Source organism: Rhinopithecus roxellana, chromosome 17 (assembly GCF_007565055.1).
Source record: "Rhinopithecus roxellana isolate Shanxi Qingling chromosome 17, ASM756505v1, whole genome shotgun sequence".
Lineage (NCBI taxonomy): Eukaryota > Metazoa > Chordata > Mammalia > Primates > Cercopithecidae > Rhinopithecus > Rhinopithecus roxellana.
This window is the reverse complement of record NC_044565.1, coordinates 46,638,801-46,666,335: the sequence shown is the minus strand read 5'-3', so window position 1 is coordinate 46,666,335 and position 27,535 is coordinate 46,638,801. Positions and strand designations below refer to the sequence as shown.

The 27,535-nt window shown below is 55.3% G+C and overlaps 1 protein-coding gene across 4 annotated transcripts in view; it reads right to left on the bottom strand.

Annotated features, from left to right (window-relative positions):
• MROH1 (maestro heat like repeat family member 1) overlaps positions 1–27,535 on the bottom strand; it is a 48,675-nt gene that overhangs the window by 8,876 nt on the left and 12,264 nt on the right. For 2 of the 4 annotated variants that reach the window (XM_030921574.1, XM_030921577.1), the window contains 19 exons: positions 19,809–19,916; positions 19,493–19,637; positions 19,330–19,370; positions 18,937–19,078; positions 18,559–18,611; positions 18,120–18,227; positions 17,679–17,798; positions 17,267–17,389; positions 16,233–16,379; positions 16,096–16,122; positions 15,116–15,238; positions 14,789–14,868; positions 14,334–14,448; positions 14,130–14,225; positions 13,404–13,508; positions 11,251–11,386; positions 11,008–11,120; positions 9,631–9,783; positions 3,062–3,216 (listed from right to left, as the gene is read on the bottom strand). In XM_030921574.1, the coding sequence (XP_030777434.1) occupies positions 3,062–3,216; positions 9,631–9,783; positions 11,008–11,120; positions 11,251–11,386; positions 13,404–13,508; positions 14,130–14,225; positions 14,334–14,448; positions 14,789–14,868; positions 15,116–15,238; positions 16,096–16,122; positions 16,233–16,379; positions 17,267–17,389; positions 17,679–17,798; positions 18,120–18,227; positions 18,559–18,611; positions 18,937–19,078; positions 19,330–19,370; positions 19,493–19,637; positions 19,809–19,916 (2,090 nt within the window). The remainder of the gene's footprint in view (positions 1–3,061; positions 3,217–9,630; positions 9,784–11,007; positions 11,121–11,250; positions 11,387–13,403; positions 13,509–14,129; positions 14,226–14,333; positions 14,449–14,788; positions 14,869–15,115; positions 15,239–16,095; positions 16,123–16,232; positions 16,380–17,266; positions 17,390–17,678; positions 17,799–18,119; positions 18,228–18,558; positions 18,612–18,936; positions 19,079–19,329; positions 19,371–19,492; positions 19,638–19,808; positions 19,917–27,535) is intronic. The other 2 variants (XM_030921576.1, XM_030921575.1) reach the window with 2 other exon arrangements.

Below are 27,535 nucleotides of genomic sequence, written 5' to 3'. Positions count from 1 at the left end.
AGCCACAGAAAGAACAGTCACAAGGAATGGCCAAATAAAGGCATTCTTAAGTAAACAAAGGCAGGCAGTGTGTCCCTGATCCTTGTGGAGGGACTTCCAGGAGACGTCCTTCAGGCAGAAGGCAAGCAGCAGAGGGCTGGGCATGAGCGTGGGGAGCAAATGGCCTGGCAGGAACGTGGACAAATGCGCAGGAGGGCAGGCACACGGCATGTGCCAGCAAGGACGTGGTGGCCATCGCTGAGGCGCCAGGAGGCCACAGACTCAGCCTCGGTGGCCCCCATGAGGCTGTATATGACAGTCAAGCCAACCTGTGCCCAGGGCACGGCTGGCAAGCTTCTGACCAGGACAGTGGCTCAGGCCTTGGGGGCCGGATGACCTCTGGCAGCTCATCAAGCCTGCCGCTGTAGTGCCAGAGCAGCCACAGACAGCGTGGAAGTGGATGAGGCGGCTGCTTCCAGAAGCTTTAACTCATGGACACTGGAATCAGAATTTCCTATCATTTTCATGTGTCATGAAATATTCTTTTGGTCTTTTTCTGACCATTTATGGATGCAGAACCCATCCTTAGCTTAGGGGGTGGCAGGGTAGAGATGGCCACAGTGACTCCACTTCCTTTTTTTTTGAGACAGAGTCTTGCTCTGTCGCCCAGGCTGGAGTGCAATAGCGCGATCTCAGCTCACTGAAACCTTCACCTCCCGGGTTCAAGCAAGTCTCCTGTCTTGGCCTCCCAAGTAGCTGGGACTACAGACAGCCTGTTGCCCAGGCTGGAGTGCAATGGTCCAATCATGGTTCACCACAACCTCCGCCTCCTGTGTTCAAGAGATTCTTCTGCCTCAGCCTCCCGAGTAGCTGTGATTACAGGCAGGCACCATCACGCCCAGCTAATTTTATTTTTAGTAGAGACGGGGTTTCACCATGTTGGTCAGGCTGGTCTCAAACTCCCAACCTCAGGTGGTCCGCCTCTCAAAGTGTTGGGATTACAGGCGTGAGTCACTGCGCCCGGCCAATTTTTTTTTTTGAGACAGAGTCTCGCTCTGTCGCCCAAGCTGGAGTGCAGTGGCGCGATCTCGGCTCACTGCAAGCTCCGCCTCCTGGGTTCACACCATTCTCCTGCCTCAGCCTCTGGAGTAGCTGGGATTGCGGGCGCACACCACCTTGCCTGGCTAATTTTTTGTATAAGTAGAGACGGGGTTTCACCATGTTGGCCAAGCTGGTAGCAAACTTCTGACCTCGAGTGATCCTCCTGCTTCAGCCTCCCACATTGCTGGGATTACAGGTGTGAGCCACAGTACCTGGCCTCAATTCCACTCTTATTACACACACCTGAAAGAGAAATGCATGCCCTACCCACCAACAGACACTCCCAGGAACATTCAAAGCATCGCCATCCCCAGCAGCCCCAAACCAAAAACAACCTGAATGTCCATCACCTAGAAACAGATACACGGTGTGGCCCACACGGCACCCAACACCGCCCGGCAAGGAGAAAGGATAAGCAACAGCACCGCCGTGCTAAGCAGAGGCCGGGAAGACCCAGCACACTGCACAAGCGCCAAAACCTCTAGTGGCGGCGGTCAGGTGGCCCTGACCCTCTAGGGGACTGAGGGGCACACAGGAGCCTGCTGGGGACCAGACACCTCCTCTGCCTCGACCTGGAAAGTCCCGCAGGGCCCAGTGGCTCCATGCTTGCCCTTTGTGTGAGCCACGCCTCCATGGAAAATGAAAACAGTGACTGATGAGCCAGGCGGTAACCGCGGAGGAAAGACAAGTCAATGCTGACTGTGCCCAAGAGCAACGGTCATGATGACTCGGGCGCCCAGCAGCCCAGCCAGACCCAGACCTCAGCCTACATTCGGGGCCCATGCTGGACTTCAGTAAGGACACATGCAGCCACCTTTAGGGCAAACACTAAAAGAAAGGGAACAGACTGCAGGATTGCAAACTGAGTGGAGAAAGTGAGGTAAGAGAGACACTGTCAATCTGAAAAAGGACAAGAAAGAAGATTTTTAAAAAACACAATGCGTAACAAAGAGGCAAAAGATTTGACAGTGGATTTAACTCACTCTATCTGTAACAAAATGCGGCTATTTACCATACAAAAGGTTTAAAACACACAGAAAGCTCAACAGTACCAGGAAAGAGCAGGGCCACCAGACAAGTGTACCTCTGAGCAGAAGGTGCCTGCGGGTCCCCCCTGCCAGGAGGAAGCGGGCACTGCAGCTTGGATGCACTTAATGGGAGGGCCTCAGAGCACATGAAAAAAAGCAAACCTGACAGGCTAAAGGGCCAGGTGCAAGGAAACCTGCGTCCCCACGGCAGCCTCGTGCCCCCACCTGCCAGGGGAAGGGTCACTCTGCCTTGCCCAGCATGGAGTCTCCAGGAGGTCACAGGCAGCCAGGTGCCCCTGGGCCAGCCTCTGTCCACGACTAAGATGGCAGAGAAAGAAAGGGCCAGCAGACCCATGCTCTGGAGGCCTCAGCGAGGAAGGGGGACCCCAGTGGGCTGGTGGGTGGTAGACACACCTTGCCCTTTGCTGGGAGCTGGGAGGTGTGAGTTTGGGAAGACATAGTGATGTATGGTACAGACAGGGTTGTCCTTGGGCTCCTGAGGGGCTCAGATCAGGCAGTTCCTGGGGGTCTGCTCACAGGCAGTAGTGGACGCCCTGCAGAGGACAAGGCTTGGGGCAGCTGGAACCAAGACGCAGGGTGGGGGGCAGCCTCCAGTGTCTGCTGGAGCCTGGGACTGACAGAGCAGCCAGGCAGTTTCGGGGCCTTAGAGGAGGGCAAAAACAGCAGCTTCCCTGTGGGGGTGCTGTGCAAGGCCCACCGGGGCCAGTGAGGATCCCGAGATGCCTAGAGAGGAGCGGTCCCCCTGGGAACCTGAGAGCCTGAGGCCTGTCTCCTTGTCATTTTCTGTCCCACGTGGCCTAGAGCCATGGGAACTCATGCAGAAAGCTGGGGTACAGAGCCAAGGTGCAGAAAACCAGGGTGCAGAGGCGGGTGGAGGGCTTGGGGAGCAGCATTCCAGAGGAACCCCTAAGCCTGCAGTCTGGACTAGGTACCTGTCCAAGGGCAGGGGGCTGCCCAGGAGGCTGGACACCACGGCCGCGCAGTGCTGGGTGGCCAGGAGGTACACGCTGTGCTGGGCAGCCGGCAGGACGTGCTCTCCCTGGGCCTCCTGAAGCTTGGAGCGCAGCACACTCACGATCTCAGGCACCTGTAGGTGGGCAGGACACGGTGGTCAGGCCATGCGTGGGGGACAGCCGTGGGCACACCTATGCCAACCCAAGGGGGTGGGGCCATGAGGGAGGCCCCATGAGACGCAGAGCTCTGTACTGCTGCTGCCAGCCTGAGGCAGGGCCAGGATCCCCCGTGGGCCACGGACAGCCCAGAAGCCAAGGAACTGGAGCCATGACCTGGATTCCTCTTGCAAAGTGGCTAGTGCCCTGGGAGGTAGAGGAAGTGCCGAGGACACATGTGGCCCAGAGGTTGGTGTGGAGCTGGGCAGGCAGCCAACTGTGCCAGCGGCCCCATGCCCTCACAGCATGCCTGCTGGGTCCAATTCTCAGGCTCCCCTGGCAGGCCCACCAGAGTCAGGACCCACACAGCTGCCAACTGCACCCATGCAGGAGTTAGGCTGGGAACCTGGGCGGACAGGGAGAAGGAGACAGATTCCCAGACCGAGGCTGGAGCTGGGCCTGACATGGAAGGTTGGGACTTGGGGGGCTGTGAGTTTGCCACTGTCCTGCTGCTCCAGAAAGCAGGTGAACGGAACATGGGGGAACATGGGCAGGAGGACGCTGGCCCTGGGACCCCCAGGCCCACCCACCACAAGTCCAGCAGCAGCACAGCATGTGAGCCTCACTCTGGGGGACGGCCATGTCACGAGGGGGCTCCCTGCCCATGGTGGGTATTGGCCCGGGAGTCTCCTCTCCAGCCTCAGCCATGGTGACCCCTACTGCCAAATGCCTGCTGCACAGCTAGAAAATACCACGGTCTGGGGTGAAAACAAACAAAGCAATGGGCCCCGAGGTCAGGCTTGCCTCACCCTGGAGGATGGCTGACAGACTGCGGGCTCCACCCACCCCAGCGTTCCTGGGCCACCGCTAGGGTCCTCCTTCCTGGCTGTGGCTGAGGGACCCGCCTGGGTAGCTGGAAAGGAGAAGGGGCTGGTTCAAAGCGCAACAGCAGGTCGAGCTGGAGGAGATTCTGACGGCAGAACCTTCCGGACCGGGCCAGGCCACACCCACTCATGTGGTGAGGCCACAGCATGGCGTGGGGAGACACGGCTGGTGAGGGGTGCAGGAGCCATGCCCAAGGGAAGCTGCACAGGCACAGGCTAGTCCTTCCTGGTCACCGTCGCTCTCAAAGGAGCTGTAGACCTCTTGACGCCCTTTTCATTCCAAGACCTCCTGTGCGGAGCTGAGCGCCCAGCCCCGGCAGGAGCAGCGTGTTCTGATGACCTGTGTTTCTTTGCCTTTTTCTTCACCTGTGAGCCCCTTGTCCTGCGGACGCTGCCTGCTGCCTGCCTGTTGGTTTCCTCTGCACTCCTGGCTATTGGCAAGTTTTGACAGCGAGGAGGTGCTGAACTCCGAGCAAGTATTTTTCCACACCAGATCTTGCTCCTCAGCCCTCCAGGGAGTGACTCTCGCAGACAGGCTTGCTTCAAAGCCAAGACCAACCTGACACCCCGTGATGTTATCTGAGCTGCTGGGCTGTGCCACCTACACTGGCAGCTGACACAGCCTCTCCATTCTCCTGAGCACTGTGAGGGGTAACGACTCCCCTGCCGACGCACAGCCTGGGTGACACCAGCGGGCGCCCAGAGCAACCACTTCCACCACCTTAGCAGTTATGGGTCCACTGGACCCGCCCACCTCCTTCCCATCCATGCTGGCATTTTATTTTTTCAGAAATCAGTTGCTTTGGTGATAGCTTTCCAGGTGTTTTGGAACACAGCTGTTCGTGGACATACACTCTGCTAACTGCACACATTTTTCCTCTTTCACTTCACTTTTTGCTTTTATGGATGTCGGCTTTTCCTGTGACTTGTCTCACAAGTCTTGCTGTCTCAGTGGGTTTACTTATCTTCTCTAATATTTTCTTTACTTTTGCATATTTATTTCTTCAACAACTCGAACCCATTGGTGCACATGTACACTTGAATCTATGCTTTTTTTGAACTTTAGAAATAGCCCGGGTGCACTGGGTTGTGGTGGAGGGCTTGCAGGGTGGGGGCAGTTTCCAGAGTCACCTCTTAGCTGAGAATCCCCAAGTGTGGACCCTCACACCCAGTCCTGAGAAGGCTCCTGCTTCTGCAGACTGCTGGGCAAAATCCATGTGGTCCCAGGACGCAGGGCAGCATTCCAGCTGCCCGCTGTGTGAGGCTCGGCTGCGCCCCACACCTTCCAGGCTATTCTGCCAGTCTCTGGATTGTGGCTCCTCCCTCAATGGTGAGCCCCTGTGCAGGGTCCTCTCCCTTCCTGTCATGCTTGGCCTGGGTCACTGAGACATAATTCAGCGCCCCAGAGCCCACCCACTCACCGTAAGTGCACAGTTCCAGGATTCCAGTGCACTCAGGATGTACAACCATCACCCCCAAAAGAAACCCGTCACAGTCTGGGCAACATGGCGAAACCCTGTCTCTAAGAAAAATACAAAAAATTAGCTGGGCATGGTGGTGCACACCGGTAGTCCCAGCTGCTCGGGAGGCTGAGGCTAGAGGATCACCTGAGCCCAGGAGGTTGAGCCTGCAGTAAGCCATGATCACATCACAGCACTTCAGCCTGGGCAACAGAGTAAGACCCTGTCTCTCTCTCTCTCTCTCTCACACACACACACACACACAGCCCATCTCCATTAGCAGTCACTAATTTGCTCCCCAGCCCCTGGTCACCTCTATTCCACTGTCTGTCGCGACAGATTTGCCTGTTCTGGACACTTCATGAAAATGGGCTCATGTGATTGTGGCTTTTAGTGTCTGCTTTTGTTGTTGTTGTTTATTTGTTTTTGAGATGGAGTCTTCCTCTGTCCCTCAGGCTGGAGTCCAATGGCGCAATCTCAGCTCACAGTAACCTCCGCCTCCTGGGTTTCAAGTGATTCTCCGGCCTCGGCCTCCTGAGTAGCTGGGATTACAGGCTCCTGCCACCATGTCCAGCTAATTTTTGCATTTTTAGTAGAGATGGGGTTTCACTATGTTGGTCAGGCTGGTCTTGAACACCCGACCTCGTGATCCGCCCGCCTCGGCCTCCCAAAGTGCTGGGATTACAGGCATGAGCCACCGCGCCTGGGCAGTGTCTGCTGCTTTCACTGAGCATGGTGTTTTCAAGGTGCATCTGCCTCACAGCCTGTGTCAGGGCTTCATGCCCCTTTATGACCCAATAATATTCTGTCGTACGGATGGACCACATTTCCTCTACCCATTTGCAAAGTGATGAGCCCCTGGGATACTTCCCAGATGGCATGAGCGGTGCTGCTGGGAATGAGTCGCTGTGTGCTTCGTGCTCTGTTCTTAGGAAGATCCCTGGGCGGGACAGCTGGGTCACCTGGCAACTCTGAGTTTGACCTTCCTGAGGTGGCAGCGCCACTTCCACCCCCACCTGTTTGTTTCATGTGGAATTTCCTCCTCTCCTGTCCCCTCCTTGGCCTCCCCCGCACACCGCCTCAACCCTGGGAAGGCTGCCTCCTCCGTCGGACACGCCCGGCCTCAGGAGAGCCTGCTGTTCTCTGTCATGCTCTCTGCGCTCTCTACTTCATGGTCATCTCACACTGGGGGAGGTCGCATGTCACCCCCTAGGGCCACAGGTTCTGATTCAACGTCAGAGGAACTCAAAGCCCAACAGCATCAACCTGTCTCAAAGAAGTCCCCCCAGCAGGGTCTCAAGGCAGGGAGGAACACAGAGGTTCGCCATGATGGCTGGGTACATGACACTGGCGGCAGGTGTGCCTGCTGGGCTGTGCCGTAGGCCTGCTCAAAGCCTTAGCCAGGGGTCAGCAATGCCCCTGCCCAGCTGGGCTGTGGCGAGTGATGTCTATGCAAACCTGGGCTGGGAAGAAAATAGCTGGACAGCTCCGCTGTGCAAAAAGCAGCCCTCTCAGAGGCCAGCCACAGCCTCAGTGTGATCCAGCCACTCTACTTCTTGATATGTCCCCAAATGAACTGAAAATAGGGACTTGAAGAGAAATTACACACCCACATTCAGGAGAATCTGCCCAAGTGTCCATGTACAGACACACTGAAAAGCACATGGCACATCCCACGCCGGGGCCGACCCCAGCACCCAGGCCGCCACCGCCAGCCCGGTCCATCCCACGCCGGGGCCGACCCCAGCACCCTGGCCGCCACCACCAGCCTGGTCCTTCTCTCACCATCCGCACAGGTGGCCAGGGTACCTCACTACCCTCAGATCTGACCTGGGGCCCCACTGCCTGCACAATAAAACCCAAGCCTTCAAATGGCCAGCACTGAACCGCCACCCTCTGGCCCTTTGTTCCTCCCAGGTCCCGATGCCAGCATCTGTACCCTCAACCTCTTCCTCCTACCATGCAGTAGCACTGGACTTGCCCTTCCAGAAACCACACCGTGTGCAGTCCTTGGCACGAGCCCTCCACCAACACTCTCCTTTTTTCCACTGCTGCATTCCTGTTCTTGCCTCTCCAAGGAGCTATGTGCAGTATATGTATAGCCAATGGAGAAACTGTATCCAGGACATAGAAAGCACCCCTACCAGCTGGGCGTGGTGGCTCATACCTATGATCCCAGCACTTTGGGAGGCTGAGGTGGGTGGATCACCTGAGGTCAGGAGTTCAGAAGCAGCCTGGCCAACATGGTGAAACTCCGTCTCAACTAAAAATACAAAAATTAGCTGGGCGTGGTGGCGCACGCCTGTAATCCCAGCTACTCCGGAGGCTGAGGCAGGCTTGCTTGAATCCGGGAGGGGCAGAGGTTGCAATGAGCCGAGATCGTGTCACTGCACTCCAGCCTGGGTGACAGAACAACACTTCGTCTAGGGGTTGCGGGGGCGGGGAAGCACTCCTACTAATCAAGAAGAAAAGCGCAGGCGAAAGACTGGTATCCTGTCAAAGCGACACAGCCGAGTAACCGGTAAACATATAAACACGTGTTCACCTTCACCCATCACTGAGAAACACAGATGAAACTCTAGCATGAAGCCGCTGCAAACTCATTTGAAAAGAGTGGGAAACCCAGCGATGGGCAAGACAGTGGCACACCAGAGCCAGCCGGCCTCCTGCGGGAGGGAGAGGGCCCCACCCAGGGACACTGGCTGGCAGCCCTGGGATACACACCAGGGCCTGGCCTTCAAGCCTTGTTGCTATCGTGGGCCTATCCCCCGCTGCAGTGTGCCCTCAGCTCCAAAGGACCTGGACCCTGTGACAGCCCCAACTGGAAACTGCCCAGGTGTTCACGGAGACAGACAGATGAACAAACGTGACACATTCGCAGCTCAGTGCAGGAAAGGGACACGTGTAATGACAACAGGGCCAACCTCACACACATGTTCACACCAAGGGACCACAGGACGGGCACCGACTTCCACGTATACAACACGCACACCAAGCCACAGTGGTCTGCACTGTGGGGCAGTGGTGGTGGCCCAAAGGTTGACAACTGGAGCTTGAGGGGAGGACGTAGGAGTGGGTAGGATGCTCCACTTGTAGGTGCCCGTGCAGCCTTCTGACACCCTACACTCCGCTGCTTCACTTTAATACTGAGCTTGAGAATGCCGTAGTGCAGAGACTGGGTCCCCGGCCATGGGCCTCTCCAGGACTCACGAGCACCCACTCCAGCTGGCCCATGGGAGCCCTCTGGACCCAAAAGGATCTGAGAACAGGGATGTGCATTTCTGCTGTCGCGTCACAGGCATCTGTGCGGAGCGACTGCCTCTGCACGTTTGGCAACAACTGCACGGAGACTGCACAGTGAGAGGCGGTGGTGGGGCTGGGACGGCCCCAGACACGGGAGCAAAGGGAACGAGAATTGGGGCAGCACGAGAGCGTCCCGCGAAGTGCCAGACCCTGGAATCCAGGGCTGGGCAGCCTCCTGGGGACTCGGGGAGCCCTGCGTCCATGTCCACGCCAGCAATGCCAGCAGGGGGCCCAACCAGGGCTCGGGGAACCATTAGCGCTTTCACCCGCCTTTCCATTTCCTTTTCCCCCCTTATTCTCTCAGCACTTGTTTTTGCCAGATTTTAACCCCCGTCTTCAAGACATAAGAGAAAGATTTGTCCACAGTAGTCCTGCAGGGAGAGGGGGCAGAGCAGTGAGGGTCACACCCGAGGAGGGCCGGGCAGGATGGTCCAGGCCAGACCAGGGCCAGACTCACTGTTTTCTCCTGCGGTGCCACCTCTCCAAGAGTCTGCCGCCCCGCCCTCGCCTTGACGCCCCACCCCACCGCACACCCTGCCGCCCCCTCCCGGAGCCGCCGCTCCGCCCCCTCCCACCTTCTCCCGGAGCCGCCGCCCCGCCCCCTCCCACCTTCTCCCGGAGCCGCCGCCCCGCCCCCTCCCACCTTCTCCCGGAGCCGCCGCCCCGCCCCCTCCCACCTTCTCCCGGAGCCGCCGCCCCGCCCCCACCCGCCCCCTCCCGGAGCCGCCGCCCCGCCCCCTCCCACCTTCTCCTGGAGCACGCCGCCCCGCTCCTGCAGCAGGCAGTTGATCATGACGGTAGCTGCTCGGGAGCAGTTCTTTTCGGGGTCTCCCAGGGCCTCAAACATGGTTAGCAAGAGGCTGATGAGCTGGTCAGGTGGGAGGCGCTTGGCAATAATCTAGGAGGAAAGCGATGCCTGAGGTTAAGGAGGGAAGGGGGGCACCCCCAACGCCACTTCTCCGGGGCATCGCGTCTCAGGGGCTCCCGTTAGGGTGGGAGGCCACGCCCCTTCTCGCAGCCCCGCCCCAGCCTCCCCGCCCTGTGACTTCAATGAGCTCGCTGCACGCGGGTGGGGTCTCCTTCTCCAGAACCTGCCAGGGCCTGCTGGAGCCTGGGCGGGCTCCTGGAAGGTGGTGCCTGGGCAGCTGCAGGGCTGAGGTCACAGCACCTTCGTCGGGCTCCTTCTGACTAGTGAAGTGGGCTGGGAGCATCCCTATGGTGCAGTCGCCCTGGAGCTCTCTAAAACACGGGGTCAAGGGCAGATAGGCCTTAGCTCACACTTGTGATCCCAGCACCAGAAAGGGCCCTCGTGACCTACCCCTCCTTCCTTTGTAGGAGACACAGTCTCTGGACCTGGAAGGCCTTTCCTAAGCACCAAATGGAGACAGGCAGTGTTCCAGCTTGGGGACCCACATGAGAGCACGGAGGGAGGGGCAGCTTTCTTATCCCCTTGGAGGGACTTTTTTTCCCCCCCTGAAATGCAATACTTTAATAATACTCAAGTTTGTGTTCTAATATGCTGAGCCTCAGAGTGGACCTGGCAGGCATAGGTCGTGGGGGGTGGGGGACGCAGTGCCCAGGGCCATCATCCTCCCTTCAGATGGCAGTGGACAAAGCACCTTGACCAGCTGGAACCAAAGGTAGGGCCTGCTCCTGGCCCCTTGGCAAGAGGGCTAGAGCCCGCTGCACTCTGCAGGCGATGACCCTAGCCCCCCACGTGGCTCTTGGGTAGGCTTTGGGGACAACATCACACAGGGCAGCTGCTGGAGATTCTGTTCCAGAAACCTGCATTTTCACGAGAGCAGGCCAGGGTGTCAGTGGCAGGCAGAGGGCAGCTGGGCCTCATGGCACCCCATTCCCTCCTTGGCCTCTGCCAGGTCTCAAGACAAACAGCACCTTCCTCTCGTATGGACTGCACTGCCCCAGCGTAGGCAGGTGTGGGTGATGGGGCCAGTGCAGGGCAGCGCCAGCAACTAATGCAAACACCCAGGCCCTGCCCCATGCCCACTGGCCATGGGTGGCACTTACAGAGGCTAGGGGAGGCCAGGTGCTGCCTCGGAAGTCCCTGTTAGCCCCAGACAGTGCCAGCCTGCCTTCCGGCCGCGGAGCTCCCAGCTGGTACCTGGCCTATGCTGTGGCAGGTGTGGAAGAGAATGGTGGGGTCAGGGTGCGCGAGGCCATCCTTGAGGCTGAGGAGCCGCTCCGCCACGTCATCGCGGTAGTCCCGGGAGAAGCCTGAGAGGCGGCAGGAACGAGCAGTCCGGCTCAGGCCCTCCCTGGCGGTCCCGCAGCCTGGACTCTGCACCTCATCCCTCCCGGCACCCCTGAACGACCACCGGCCCCCACACTTCTGATAAGGGCTCACCCTCATAGCCAAGCTGGAGGTAGAGCAGGGAGTAGACGCAGTCGACGGCTTCCTGGCGGGTGACAGGCCACAGGTCCGCGCACCGTGGGGAGAAGAGGCCAACAAGAAGGCCCAGGTTGTGGAAGGGCACCAGGGCCTGGAGGAGGAGATGCCTGGGCTATTGGAATGCTGGGGATGAGTGGATGCCACCTATGCCACCTGCACCCAGAGGAGGGCTGGAGTGTGGCCAGGAGTGTTGCTGGTGTCCACGAAGCCCTGGGCCCTCACTGTGGCCAACACAGCCCCCAGTGAGTTCCTCCCTCCCCTCTCGCTGCAGCGTGGGTGCTGCTCAGCTCAGCTCTGACCACACCTCATCTACACCAGGGCCACACAGGCTCCCAGGCTGGGCCCCTACAAGAAGGAAGGCCAGGTCATGCTGACATGGGCACACAGGCATGTGCAGGCAGACGGACAACTGGGGTGAGGAGGGGGCCCCAAATGGGAGGAGTGCACGGGCTCTGCCAATTTGGGTGAGGGGCAGGACTGTACAAGACCCCCTCACACCCCGACTGGTCCTGGTCCTTCCTTCCAGAGCCTTTCTGCTCTCCTCAGTCCTGCCCCTCCCATGCTCCTATAGTCAAACACCTTCCTTCTACTTCCACACCTCCTCTCCAGCAGATGCTCCTGTCCCCCTCCCACCACCTGGCTCCCTTCTCAGCCCCTACATGCGAGGCCTTCCTGGGAGGTGCTCCCACCCTGCCCTTGCACAGGATCCTGGGCTCAGAAGCTCCTATCAGATGGAAACCTGGTATCTGCTTGGGCACCGCTGAAACTCCTCATCCCCAAAATCACCACTGATGAGAAAGAATTTCAAGTCAGAAGGGAAAGGCTGGAATGTCAGAGTAAGACTGCAGGTGACCAGCCACTGTTCTCAGGCTAGGCATCCATCACACCATGTACCAAGGTAAGCTTCAGCCAGACCAGGGTTATGTGATGAGCAGGCCATGAAAGCATGAGGTGGGAAGAGCCCTGAACACACAAGATTTGGCCACATAAAGAATGAAAGTTTTGGTTTCAGCTGGGCGCGGTCACTCATGCCTATAACCCCAGCATTTTGGGAGGCCAAGGCAGGCAGATCACTTGAGGTCAGGAGTTCAAGACCAGCCTGGCCAACATGATGAAACCCCGTCTCTACTAAAAATACACAAATTAGCTGGGAGTGGTGGTGGGCGCCTGTAATCCCAGCTACTCGGGAGGCTGGAGCAGGAGAATTGCTTAAATCCAGGAGGCGGAGGTTGCTGTGAGCCAAGATTGTGCCACTGCACTCCAGCCTGGGTGAGAGCAAGAGACTCGGTCTCAAAAAAGAAAGAAAGGAAGGAAAGGAAGGAAAGGAGGGAGGGAGGGAGGGAAAGAAAAGAAAAGAAAAGGAGAAAGTTAGTTTTGGTGCATTAACAAAAGGCCAGGTGCAGTGGCTCATGTCTGTAACGCCAACATCTGTAATCCCAGCACTCTGGGAGGCAGAGACAGGAGGATCACTTGAGCCCAAGAGTTCAAGACCAGCCTGGGCAATGTAGCAAGACCCCATCTCTACAAAAAAAAAGAAAATTAGTTGGGTGTGGTGGCATGCACTGTAGTATCAGCTACTCGGGAGGCCAAGGCGGGATGATCACTTGAGTTCAGGACTTCCAGGCTGCAGTGAGCTGTGTTTGCACCATTGCCCTCCAGCCTGGGCAACAGAGTGAGACCCTGTCTCAGGGTAAAAAAAAGAGAGAGAAAAGAAAGCCTAGAATAATCCTGATAGATGACAAAAAGATATTTAGCAAAATCTAGTATCTGTTCCTGATAAAAGTTTTCATTAAAACAAATAGATGCTTGTGGAACATGATAAAAAAAAAATTGCCAACCAAATCAAGCACTGCGCTGAACAGTGAAGCCCTGGAGACCAGAGGTGCACCTTCCTCCCGGCTAATGGTGGGCCCCGATGACAACGGACTCTACTCTGAGCAGCCATCCCTGACAACTCCTGGCCCTGACAGGCCCTCAATCCACGTCTCAAGGAAGAGGACTGTGGTCTGAGCTGGGGTGGCGGCCAGAGGAAGCCAGGAAGGCAGCTCACACTCCGGGTCATGAGTGCCACAGGCGGCAGCATCCGGGCTGGGGACCCAGGTACTCACGCTGACACGCAGCTGCTCCAGGAAGTGGCGCAGCAGGAGGGCGCTCAGGCCCAGGGCCCGCGCCCGCTCGTGACCTCTTGGGGACTTGATCCACGGGCTCAGGTGCTAAGGAAGAGGAGGCTTCACACAGGTACTGCTCAGAGGGCAGCCCTGGGAGCAGGAGCCTTGTGCATCGTGGGCCAGCTCAGTGTCCCTGCCAGGCCATCCTTCCCGGGCTACAGGGGGCCAAGCCAGGGACCCAGAGTGGTGCCAGCCTCAGGCCACCATAGCTCCTCTGGCCCTGCCACTCTGTCCTCCAGTCTGGTCACAGACACAACCCAGCCCAAGTGGAGCCGGGGCCAGCCGGGGCTGTGGAAGGACAGGGTGGAGGCCGCCCTGGTCCTAGAAGAACACACTGAGCACGGGGGTCAGCCCTACCCTCGCCCACCACAGTGCCACCCTGGTCATGGCCCCCAGTCAGGAGCCATGGGTACCTGTGGGCCCCTCCATCCCCGCGCCATGCAGTGGTGGGAGAGGACAGGCTCCAGAGGTCCCACCTGGGTCAGGGCCTCCCCATCTGCTTGCCGGCCGAGATGGGAGGGGGTGCACCTGCCTGTTCATAAACCACCCCCAAATGTAGAGAGCACCACACTGTCCCTAGGGCGCCCCCATGCGGAGAGAGGCCAGCAGCCAGCTGGAGTGCCCTCTGTGCCCCCACCCCATCCCCATGACAGTCCCCCTGCACACCTCAATCATGATCTGCAGGCCTTGGGGGGTCATGTTCCGCTGCAGGAGGCTCGTCAGCAGACCCTCAAGGGCGTGCAGTGTCTCCAGATACAGGGACTGGAAGGAGAGCCAGGCCGTGCGGCCCCACCAGTGACCCTGCCGCCTACAGCGGCCTTCCTGCCACTCTCATGGGTGTGAACACAGGCAAGGGAAACATGGGGATACCTTCTGGCAGCCTCCGTCCTCCTCCTTGGGCTCAGGCAGCAGGGCCATGACGCTGTGCAGGCAGCTACGGATCACATCCGCCTGGGCCTGCTCGTCCAGCGCCGGCTCCACAGAGCTGAGAGGCAAGTTAAGGGCCGCAGACAATGATCCTGAGGCTGAGGCCCAGACACCCAGCAACCCAGGCCTGTGCGGGCAGCACAGCCTCTGCCATGTTTACTCTGCTCCAGACCACGGCGGCACCCCACGCAGCACACGCACACACGTGTAAGCACGCACACACACACACGGCACGCACACACGCGCACACACACGTGCTCACGCAAGCGCACACGCGCCCATAGGCGCATGCACACGCGCACACACACATGCAGGCACACACGCACACACAGGCACGCGCACATACACACACGCACACACGCAGACGCACGGACCTGTGCAGAGGCAGGAAAGGATACACCAAGTAAGTGCAGGTGAGCATGGCTTTCTTCCGAATAGGTGTCCTCAGGGAGTCCGGGGGCTCTGCCCTGATTAACTCCTGGGTGAGGCAGGTGCATGACTCAGCCCTTGGAGGAAACCCTAGCCCTCCTCCCTGATCAAGCTCCGTCCCCCAGCCTAAGTGACACGAGGGGCCCGAGGAGCAGAGCCCCATCTGTCCCTACATGGCCCCTCCCATGTTCCCAGGCTGTCTCCATGTTATCACCTTCGGTGCCCCCAATCCCCACCTCTGGCCTCAGTCTCCCAGGAACCTGCCTGAGGACCCACCAGGCCACGGCCATGCTCACCATCATCTGTGCCACCAGCTCTGCTTTCCGGGTGAAGTGGAAGGAGCCAGCCTGGGTGCTGCTGCAGATGGCGCGGCTGACCATGCACACACTCTGGACGAGGCACAGCTTCAAGGCTGGGTCCTGCAGGGACACAGGGCTACAGGAGACGCCCACACCCGCCCTCCAGGGCTGAACCCACACACACCCCCGTTTCTTTCCTCCGAAGCCAGACGTGCTGCGCTCTGCTCTCACAGGAGCTCTCCAGTCAGCTCTCTTGCTTATCAGTGTCCGTGTGGAAGAAGCAGGGGGGCCACCCAGGGGTTCCCCCGTGTCACACTCCAGAGGAGACAGGCCACAGAGCAGACGCTGTGTGGTGTGACCAGAGGGCTCCCCACAGCAGGAGGAGAGTCCTCCGGGGAGTGCTAAAGGGCTGGGAAAAGAACCTCTGAGAACAGCCCTGCCCTCCCAGCCACTGCAGGAGAACCAGAGGGCCTGTTCTTCAAGGAGGGCTGACTGTCCCGAGAGAGGGGCTTGTCAGGTTAGTGCCAGGGAGGCCAGAAGGGAAACTTGTTAGTGAGGCTGGGGTGAGGCCTTGGGGGCCAGTGGAGCCTCCACTGCCACTTCCACTGGCTTTGGGCCTTGTTCCCTCTCCTAGGTGGTCACTGGGGTCCAGGGGAGGTACAGCCCCCACGAGCACTGGGGAGCAGAGCCAGAGGAGGTTCCAGCTGTCCTGGGATGGGAGGGGCTGGCTGAACTCCCTGGGGGGCGACAGCCCACGACCCCGCCCCTTGGAGGCACAGACGCCTCCCTTCTTCCCACTGCCGTCCAGGGCCCAGGCCAGGGCAGGAGCCCTGGTGATGCTCTCAAATGCCCCGTGGGGACCGAGATCAGGAAGCCCCAGCAAGCACCCCCTCCGGCCTCTGCCCATGAAGCTCAACCCGCCCAGAGGAGAGCTGAGGGGAGAAGCCAGTCCAGCACTTAATTCCTACACACTGTACCTTGGTTTCTACCTTTACTCCCAGAACCTGAACAACAAAAAGTGAAATGAATTAAGATGTGAGTCCCCGGCAGCCCCAGCTCCCCTGGCGTGGCAGCCCCAGCTCCCCTGGCGTGGCAGCCCCACTGTGATGCCCACCTTGGTGTTGAAGTGCTGGCAGATGTTCCGGAGGATGTCTGACTCCACTTTGGCCAGCACCAGCTCCTGGGGGGCCCGGGCCGCCACGTGCCCGTAGCACAGGACCAGAGCACTCTTCACCTTCTCTACCTCGTTCTCGCTTCGATCCTGAGAGGTCAGAGGAAACAGCAGGACTTCAGTTACACAATTATACTCCCCGACAGGAATCCTTGGCCTCAGAAACTCCTGAAGTCCTCCCAGAAGAAGGGCCAGAGCCAGTCAGTGACAGCAGAGGTGTGCCCCCGCCGTGGCCAGAGCCAGTGACAGCAGAGGTGTGCCCCCGCCATGGCCAGAGCCAGTGACAGCAGAGGTGTGCCCCAGCCGTGCAGGGCACCGCCTGAATCTGGGGAGGGGGAGAGCCTCTTTGAAAGGGGCAGGAGTACAGGCAGCCAGCCAGGCATGGGCCCACTGGATACTGAGTAGCAGAGGGCCGAGGGTCAAGGTAGTGCGGCTATGTGTGAGAGTCAGGCAGGAGGCAGCTGAGAAGAGCTTGAGGCCCCATCCTTGCTGCACTGCAGATCAGCCTCGATCCACACAGCAAGGGCTGGGAAGCCCTGCGTGCTTGGTCCCGCCCTGAGATGCTGTAACTGGGACAGTTACGGGAGAAAGAAAATAGAGGGACCACAGCCGGGATGGGGGCCTGCGGTAGAGGTCCACTCCTTCCTTAAACCAGGCTCAGGCTCCGCCAGCACAGCCGGTGGCTTTGGCGAGAACGCAGAATCTGCTGGCCACCAGGGGGCAGAGCCCCTCTCATCACCCACGCCTGGCAGAGACGCGGCCCTGGCCACAGCTACGTTTGCCTCAGGGAGGCCACTCTGCGTCCCTCCCCACTGGGAGCGCCCACGCACAGGCTCCACCCATGGAAGGAATGCAGGAGCAAAAATTGCTCCAGGGACGCAACCAGCTTCCTGCCCCACTCCAGCCTGCAGGGCACCCCCGAGCCTCAAACTTGTGGATAGACAGCTGTCCCCAGCCCTGCACGGTGTCAGCCTAACCTTAAAAATGTTGAGAATGCCGATGGATTTTCTGAAGACCTCTGACCTCACGAAGTCCTCCAGCTGGGCCAGCGTGTCCTCGAGGTGGGAGATGGCACAGATCCCGAAGCAGCAGGCGAGGCCCTGGGGGGCAAGACACTTACCCCAGGCAGGGGAGGGCACACGCTGCCACACACGCACGCACACGGTCACGCGTGGACACGGGCACACCCACATGTACACACATGCGCACACTTGCATACACATCAACAGATGGCGCAGACACCCTCTCTGTGCATACACGCACACCATACGTGTACGCACACATGCACACGCAGGCATGCAGCCTGGCTGGCTGCCTCAGAGAACAGCAGGTGGCCGCCGACCTCCAGCCCTAGGATGTCTGGGGCTTCTGCAGGGAGAGTGGCCCCACCTCACGTTCTGCCTCCTCCTGGTATCTGGCTGTTTCCAGCAGCTCTTGAAGGTGCTTCCTCACCACCTCCTTACTTGAAGCAGCACCCAGGGTGGTTCCTATGCATTTGTACAGGAAGTTCTGAAACAAAACCAGACAACGAGAACATGGCTATGCCTGACTCCTGAGTACAGGGAGACCCAGCGCTGCCACGGGGCTGCCCCTGGGGTGCACCTCCTGCCCACAAACTGATGAGAACTGCAGGGTGAGTCCAGGGCAACATCTGAGGAATAAGAGGTGGGGCTGGTGGGCTCTCGCACCTCCTGGCCCTCAGCCACCACGAGGCGGCTCTGCCAGGCCACCAGGGCCACGGGAGACAGGGCCCAGACAGCAAGTGACAGACACGAGACCCAGGAACTCAGAGCCCAAGTACCACACCGAGAACGCCAGCAGGTGCCCCACCTTCTCCTGGGGTGCCTCATCATAGCAGGGCAGCTGCCTGCACAGCTCCAGGCTCAGCTGGCAGATCCACGTGTTGTCAGAAACGATGGCCAGGGTGTCTTGCAGGAACTGCAGGCCAAGACACCACTGAGAGGCCGGGAGCCCGACCCCTCCCAGGGCTGGGTGGAGCCTGGGCACATCCCCATATGCTGTGGCTGCAGGGGCTGCAGGCCGCCTTCCAGCAGAGTCCGGGGGAGGCAGAGCCAACCCTCAGGGGACAACCATGCCACAGTTGGCTCACCAGGCAGGGCGAGAGGAGGGCCTGCTCCTTGGCTCCTCAGCCACACCATGAGGTGAGGTTGAGGCAGGTGGCCCAGCCTCTGCCACCCCAGCACCCCCCAGGCCAGACAACACCTTAAGGCCCAGGATGGGCCCTGCCCCGACCACCCCCAGCCCTCACCATCAGCAGCTTCTCCTCCCACTCCTCCTGTGGCAGGGTCTCTTCCGTGTGCTCTGAAATGACAGCCGCGCAGGCCAGTGGGGTTCAGAGCCCAGCACCTGCCCTGGAGCTGGGGATGCTCAGCACAGACAGACCTCACCGCCCCACTGCCCCCCACCTGCTCCCAGGAAGCACCCTGCGGGAGTGCTTTTCAAGTCCCAGGTCAACTGGGGCCTTTCTTGGACCACAGGGTAGACTGCTTTTTCCAATTACACAACCCTAGTCCCCACTGGCAACCCTAGTGCCACCTGGCAAAGGTGGGATCAGAGCTAGCATCTCCCTACCCTGAGACCTGCCCTCCCCACAGGGCTATGCACCCCATCCTGACCCCGGGCTCACCATCCAGGTACCCCAGCAGCAGCGGGACAGTCGTCTCCCAATGCTGACCCAGCAAAGGGTGAATGTTAGGGTGCAGAACACTGAGGAGACGCAGCGCCGCCACCCCACGTCCGTCCCCCAGGTAGGGGCTGGAAGACACAACCTGAAGAAAGGCAGCGTGGAGCCAGGTCTGAGCAGGGAGCACCAGCCGTGCCCACAAACTGCACCTGCAGGGCCACAGCACCTGACGGGGGGGCCTGGCTCTTCCTGAAGCTGGGCCACCCACATAGAGAAAAACCACGCCTGAGCCCTGACTGCAGCTGCCCACTGAGAAGGTAACTCCTTCCAAGCCTGGGTGGAGCACAGGGACACAGAGTGGGGCACCCGGGCACGCTGTGAAAGGGCAAGACTCACCAACAGTCTTGCGGTTACAGCATAGGGAGACGGGAGGCTCGCTGGAGATGAGAGGTGGAAATAGTCAGTGGGGGTTGCCTGTAGCCCTGGGGTGGGGGTCGGGAACTGGAGGATGGGGAAGTGGGGACAGGAGCGGGGAGGTGGGGTACGGCGCGGCGCGCACCATGGGCGTCGTACTGGATGAGGAAGGCGTCCGCCCCGGCCTCCTGCCTCTTCTGCGCCAGATGCACGAGGCTCCTGCAGAGCGGAGTCAGGGCCCTGGTGAAGCGCACAGGAGTGAGGAATTGGAGCAGGTACGGCCAGAGGACCTAGGGGAGTAGAGGGCCTGGTCTGCATCCACCCAGAAGGAGGTCCCATGCAGATAGGGCCCTGCCAGAGCTCTGAGGTGGAGACAGACTCTTTGCTGGGCCTGAGCACCCTGGGCCACTGCCCTGGAGAGCTCTGTTGTCGCCAGGCAGGGACGGGTGCCGTGCACTCACGTGACTCATCCTGTCCACGGTGGTGCTGACCAGGTAGAGGGTGCGCACGCTGACGGCCCGCACACTGTCGGCCTTGGGGTCCTTGCTGCTGGGACCTGGCTTCTCAGGCTGGAGGAAGGCAAAAGGCAAAGGTGTGCGTGGGCGGCCGTGGTTCTGGGCCTGAGGACACAGCTTGCCCGGAAGCAGGGCAGACCCTGGGCCTCGCTGCGGGACACAGACATGTGCGTGACCTGCCACAGACAGAAAAGGCACTCTCCGCTAAGATCACCCAAGAAAGCAGGCTCACCTGCCTCAGTTCTCATCTCCAAAACAAACAAAACCTTGAGCATTTGCTAAGCTACTGACTCCATTAAAAAATAACTGCTCATGACGTTGCAATGCCTGCAGGGGAGGAAAAGGATAGCCTCTGTGGGAACATAAACCATGTCAGAAAACCTGGTTCCCACTAAGACACCACCCAGCCTCGGCAGCCACAGTGGGCTGGATGCCTGCTGTCCTCTCTGTATGCTCAGCTCCCCGGCAGGCAGCCCTGCAAGAAGATGACTTCTGTTTCCCACACGTTCCATCCAGGTTTTGAAATACCAAAGGGTAAAAGCTCAGCGACAAAGCGACATATTTGGAAAAATGGCAACAGCACAGGGACTTCTAATTCCTCTCTTTCAGAAGCCAAAAGTCACTCAGAAAAAAAAAAAAATAGTGATATTTAGGCCTTGAACTTCCATTTTTACAGTAGGCTCTAAAAATACAGATAGAACTTTATACCAAACATGCACAAACCACTTTGAAATCCTGACCATTAGGCCAAAAATAATACTGCAACCAACACTTAAAAGCAGAAATCAACCCGGCCAGATTCAATATAACAATAAATCCACAACAACCATGAAAACCTATCGACCTGGAGATTTTAAAGATCATAAAAGAATCATTTGGGTTACGCCAGGTGCGGTGGCTCAAGCCTGTAATCCCAGCACTTTGGGAGGCCGAGACGGGCGGATCACGAGGTCAGGAGATCGAGACCATCCTGGCTAACACGGTGAAACCACGTCTCTACTACAAAATACAAAAAACTAGCCGGGCGAGGTGGCGGGCGCCTGTAGTCCCAGCTACTCGGAGGCTGAGGCAGGAGAATGGCATAAACCCGGGAGGCGGAGCTTGCAGTGAGCTGAGAACCGGCCACTGCACTCCAGCCCGGGCGACAGAGCGAGACTATGTCTCAAAAAAAAAAAAAAAGAATCATTTGGGTTAACAAAGAAACCAAATAGAAATTGCAAAATACCCAGTAATGAACATTGAGGACATACTGCAACTCCACCAGAAACACGAACCTGAGGACACAGACCAGGGCAATGCTTATGTGAAAAAATGCCCCCAGAGTACTACAACAGGGAAATGAGGAGACAAGAGCAAGGAAAATCCCAGAGACAGGGTGTGAAAAAGTATAACCGTGAAATAAAGAATTCAATTCAGGAAACAAATAATGTAATGATTCACTGAGGAAGAAATTACTGACTTGGAAGAACAGGCTGCCGAAGGCTTCAAGGAAGAAGAAATTTAAAAAGAATGGAAAAAGAAAAAGCTGAAAGAGGTGAAGACAGCAGTGCTAGCCTTTGGATAACGGATACACCAGAGTCAGTGAGACACAAAAACAGGAGCAAGAAATACTCAAGAAATAAAAGAGCGAGCTTCCCAGAAACAAGAGACCAGTGGTTCATGGAAGGGACTGCAGAGCGGAGGCGCGGGCAGCCCCAGGTGAGTTGGGACGCCATCCTGCGCCAGAAAGGGCAGTGGGGCCTCAGGACAGGGGCCTGTGTGCTCCAAGGGGTGCTACTGACCAAGTGTGGGACAGTTTGAACACCAAGGCCAGCAACAGGGACTGCGCATGGACCCCTGCATCAAACAGCAAACCACTAGTCCACACGGAGAGAGATGCATGCACACAAGAATAGGAGCGGCTTTGTCACAACAGAGGCCAAAGAATCAAGTACAGGAGGATCACTGGAGTTAGAAAACCATCCACGGATGATAAAAACAATTGATGTTGACTAAGCATTTATTTATTTATTCATTTATTTTGAGATGGAGTCTCGCTCTGTCACCCAGGCTGGAGTGCAGTGGGGTGATCTTGGCTCACTGCAACCTCCGCCTCCCGGGTACAAGCAATTCTCCTGCCTCAGCCTCCCGAGTAGCTGGGATTACAGGTGCCCGCCACCATATCCGGCTAGTTTTTTTTGGATTTTTAGTAGAGATGGGGTTTCACCATGTTGGCCAGGCTGGTCTTGAACACCTGACCTCAAGTGATCCACCCGCCTCAGCCTCCCAAAGTGCTGGGATTACAGGCGTGAACCACAGCACCGGGCCTGATGCTGATTAATCACAAGAAGATATTTACTTAATCCCAAAGATCTCCCTACAAACTACTTATTTATTACAAGGCAGAAACAGCAACTTTCCAGTGCAGAAACCGAGCACAGACAAGTGAGCAGAACTAACAAGATCAACACTGAAACAAACCAACACGAGGACCCCTCGATATGATACATTGGTGGGGACACACCAAATTCCACGAGATTCCTCCCAAAACTGCATCACCTGGGTTAAATCATGAGGAAACACCATCATACTTGAGCTATTCAACAAAATAACTGGTCTTGATTCTTTGAAAGCATCCAGGTCAACAAACACAAGGGCAGGAGGCTAACAGGGCACAACAGTCACACACTGTATGTGTCTGGGCTGTACCCTGTGCCACAAAGCAGCTAAAGGGGCAGAACTGGGATGACCCAGGAAGTGCATGGATCAGGTGACATTATGGCCTCCATGTTGAATTTCCTGATTGCAACATCTGGACTATGGTTGTGCAGAACAAGGTCCTTATTCTTAGGAAACAAACAAGGCATTCAGTAGTCAGTGATAAAGGGACATAATGTCTCAAATTTTCTCTCAAATGAGTTGGAAAAAAATTGTGCACGTATATACCTGTGTGTGTACAAATTACACAAATATCACACAAAGGCATAAGAAAAGCATACACCATGATCTCTTATAAATATAGACATGAAAATCCTCAACAAAATACCAGCAAACTGAAGACAATAATGTATAAAAATGATTGTACACCATGACCAAGAATGCGAGTTTAACATCTGAAAATCACCTAATGAAATATACCATATCACTAAAATAAATAAACAAAAGTGACAAGCTCATTTTAAACACAGTAAAAAACACATCAAATCTAGTACTTCTTCATGATAAAAACATTCAGCAAAGCAGGACTAGAAAGTGGTGTCCGTGACCTGATGAAGGCCCACAGCAGGAATCGTACCTGATGGTGCTGGCCTAAATGCTTCTGCACAAAGAGAAGGAACAAGACAAGGGTGCCTGCTTGCACCAGTTTTATTCAACAGTATTGGACGTTCTAGCTGGGGCAGTTAAGCAAGAAAATTAAAAGGCATCCAGGTTGAAAAAAAGAAGTAAAACTATAGTTGTAGATGACACAATCCTTACAGAAAATCCTAAGAAATCCAGTAAAAACTATTATAACTAATAAGCAAGTTCAACAAGGATGCAGTATACAAGATCAATATGAAAGGATAATTGTAGGCCGGGCACAGTGGCTCACGCCTGTAATCCCAGCACTTTGGGAGGCCGAGATGGGCAGATTGCCTGAGCTCACGAGTTCGAGACCAGCCTGGCCAACATGGTGAAACCCTGTCTCTACTAAAATACAAAAACAAATCAGCTGGGCATGGTGGCGGGCGCCTATAATCCCAGCTACGCGGAGGCTGAGGCATGAGAACTGCTTGAACCCGGGAGGCAGAGGTCACAGGGAGCTGAGACTGTGCCACTGCACTCCAGCCTGGGCAACAAAGTGAAACTCTCTCAAAAAAAAGAAAGAAAGAATAATTGTATTTCTATACAGTAGCAAAGAATAAACTGAAAATGAAATTAAGAAAATAATTCAGACCGGGTGCAGTGGCTCACATCTGTGGTCTCAGCACTTAAGGAGGCCCAAGGCGGGTAGATGGCTTGAGGTCAGGAGTTCAAGACCAGCCTGGTCAACATGGTGAAACCCCATCTCTACCAAAAAAAGAAAAAACAAACAAAAAACCCCCCAAAATTAGCCAGGCATGGTGGTGGGCACCTGTAATCCCAGCTACTCAGGAGGCTAAGACAGGAGAATTGCTTGAACTCGGGAAGTGGAGATTGCAATGAGCCGAGATTGTGCTACTGCACTCCAGCCTGGGAGACAGAGCAAGACTCTATCTAAAAAAAGAAAAGAAAAGAAAAGAATTCCATTTACAATAGCATCAAAAAGAATAAAATATTTATGAATAAATCTAACAAAAGAAGTGCAAAACTTATACTCTGAAAACTACAAAACATTAAAATAAAGACCTAAAAATATAGAAATACCTCCCATGTTCACAGATACAAAGATTTTGATATTGTTAAGATGGAACTACTCCCCAAACAGATATACAGATTCAGTGCCATCCCTGTAAAAATTCCAGGTGACTACTGTGCAAGAATTGACAAGCTGATCCTAAAACAAATTCACACGGGAATTCAAGGGACCCAAAACAGCCAAAATGATCTTGAAAAAGAACAAAGTTAGAGAACTTGTACCTTCCCAATTTCAGAATTTTCTACAAAGCAACAATGTTCACAGCAGCATTATTCACAGGAGCCAGAAGGTGGCAGTACCCCAAGTGTCCAGGAAGGGACGAAAGGGTAAGCACTACGCCGTCTCCACACACAGACTGTTGAGCCCTGAAGGAGGGAAATTCTGGCAGGGCTACACCATGGGAGAACATTTAGGTCCTTATGCCGAGTGGGAGAAGCCAGACACAAAAGGACAAATGCTGTTTGCATCCACTTACATGAAGTACCTTGAGTAGTGAAATTCATAAAGGTAAATGGTGGGGCGCAGGAGCTGAGCAGGAGGGAATGGGAGTTAGCATTTAATGGGGACAGTTTCTGTTTGGGAACATGGACGAGCTCTGGAGCTGGAAGATGGTGATGGCTGCACAACAATGCGAATGTGCTTAATGTCACTGAAGTGTGCACTTAAAATGGGTTGAGACAGTCAAGTTTATGTTATTTTACCATAATAAAAATGGTTTGCTAAAAAAGCAATCATGTCCAGGTGCTGTGGCTCTTGCCTATAATGCCAGCCCTTTGGGAGGCCAAGGCAGAAAGATTGCTTGAGCCCAGGAGTTCTAGACTGGCCTGGGCAACACAGAGAGACCCCATCCCTACAACAACACAACTTGAAATTAGCCAGGTGTGGTGGTGCCCACCTGTGGTCCCAGCTATTTGGGGGACTGAGGCAGGAGAACTGCTTGAGCCTGGGAGGTTGAGGCTGCAGTAAGCCATGATTGCATCACTATACTCCAACCTGGGTAACAAAGCAAGACTCTGTCTCATAAAAAAAAAAATTAAACGAAACACTCAATATAATCTACCATACTAACAGTCAAAAGAAGAAAAAATACATAATTTCACCAACAGATGCACAAAACTGTTTCAATTTTGACATTAATCCATAAAATCCATCATAATGTCTCAGAAAACTAGAAATAGAAAGGAGTTTCTTCAAGCTGATAAAGGGCATCAATGAAAACCTGTTATAGGCGGGAGCAAAAACAGTGGCTCTCATGGAGACAGACAGTAAGTAGGCTGGTGGTTACCAGAGGCCGGGAAGGGTAGAAGGTAGGGGTATGAAGAGGGGCTGATTAATGGGTACAAATATATATTCAGAAAAAAGACCTAGTATCCTATAGATCAGTAGGATGACTATAGTTTACCCTACTATAGATTACAGATTATAGTATAATCTATTGTACATTTCCAAATCGCTAGAAAGGAATAATTAGAATGCTTCTAGCCTAAAGAAAAAACCCAACATGCAATGTATTTAAACCCTTATTTAAGTAAAACTTGTTTTCAGAAAAAAAAAACCAACATGCAAGGTGGTGGATATCCCAGTTTCCCTGATTTGATCTTTACACATAACATGAATGTATTAAATTATCATATGTACCCCAAGTATACGGACATCTATTATGTGTCAATAAAAACAAGCAAGCAAGCCCATTCGGGCGTGACCTTGTTTCACTGAGCTCTGCTTTACTGGACGTCACAGGTGCTGCATTTTAACGAAGTGGAAGGTCTGGGGCAGCCCTGTGTCCAGCAAGTCTATGGCGCCTTTTTCAACAGCATGTGCTTGGTGTGTGTCTCTGTGTCACATTTTGCTAATTCTTGGAATATTTCAAACTGTTTCATTAATATTGTATCTGTGATGGTGATTTGTGATTAGAGATCTCTGATGTTACTATCATAATTGTTTTGGGGTGCTATGAACTGCAATATATAAAACTGCAAGCTTAATCAATGAATGTTGGGTGTCCTGACCCACTGATCAGCCACTCCCCACCTCTCTCCCTCTGCTAGGGTCTCCCTGCTCCCTGAAACACAACAATGTTGAAATGAGTCCAATTAAAACCCTACAGTCGCCTCCATGTGTTCATGTGAGAGGAAGAGCCCCACATCTCTCACTTTAAATCAAAGGCCAGAATTGATGAAGCTTAGTGAGGAAGGCATGTCAAAAGCTGAAACAGGCTAAAGGCCAGACCTCTTGTGCTAGTCAGTCATGTCATGAATAAAAAGGAAAAGCTCTTGAAGGAAATCAAGTGTCACTCCAGTGAACACACGAATGATAAGAAAACAAAACAGCCTTATTGCTAACCTTGAGAAAGTCTGAATGGTCTGCATAGAAAATCAGATCAGCCAAACATTCCCTTAAGCCAAAGCTTAATCCAGAGCAACTCTCTTCAACTCCGTGAAGGCTGAGAGCGGTAAGGAAGCTGCAAAAGAAAAGCTGCAAGAGAAAAGCTGGAAGCTGGCAGAAGTTGGTTCCTGAGGGTTAAGGAAAGAAGTCATCTCCATAACAAAAATACCAAGGTGCAGCAGAAACTGCTGATGGAGAAACTGCAACAAGTTGTCCAGGAGATTAGCAAAGAGCATTATTATTATTATTATTATTATTATTTTTGAGACAGAGTCTAGCTCTGTCGCCCAGGCTGGAGTGCAGTGGCGCCATCTCAGCTCACAGTAGCCTCTGCCTCCCAGGTTCAAGTGATTCTCCTGCCTCAGCTTCCCGAGTAGCTGGGAATACAGGTGTGGTCCACCACGCTTGGCTAATTTTTGCATTTTCAGTAGAGACGGGATTTCACCATGTTGGCCAGGCTGGTCTTGAAGTCCTGACCTCAAGTGATCCGCTGGCCTCAGCTTCCCAAAGTGCTGGGATTACAGGCGTGAGCTGTAATGAATGCAAAGGAAAAGCTAAGAGAAAACAAAACAACCTTATTGCTGGCATGGAGAACATTTTAAGAGCATTTTATTATTTCTTTCTTTCTTTTTGTTTAAGACAGAGTCTTGCTCTGTCACCCAGGTGGGCAGATTGCTTGAGCTCAGGAATTTAAGACTAACCTGGGCAACACAGCAAAACCTATCTTTAGAAAAACAAGACAAAACAAAACAAAAATTAGCTGGGTGTGTTGGTGTTGGTGTGTGCCTGTAGCCCCAGCTACTCAGGAGGGTGAGGTGGGAGGACTGAGTCCAGGAGGTTGAGGCTGCAGTGAGCTGTGATTGAGCCACTGAACTCCAGCCTGGGTCACAGAGTGAGACCCTATTCCAAAAAAAAAAAAAAGAACATCATA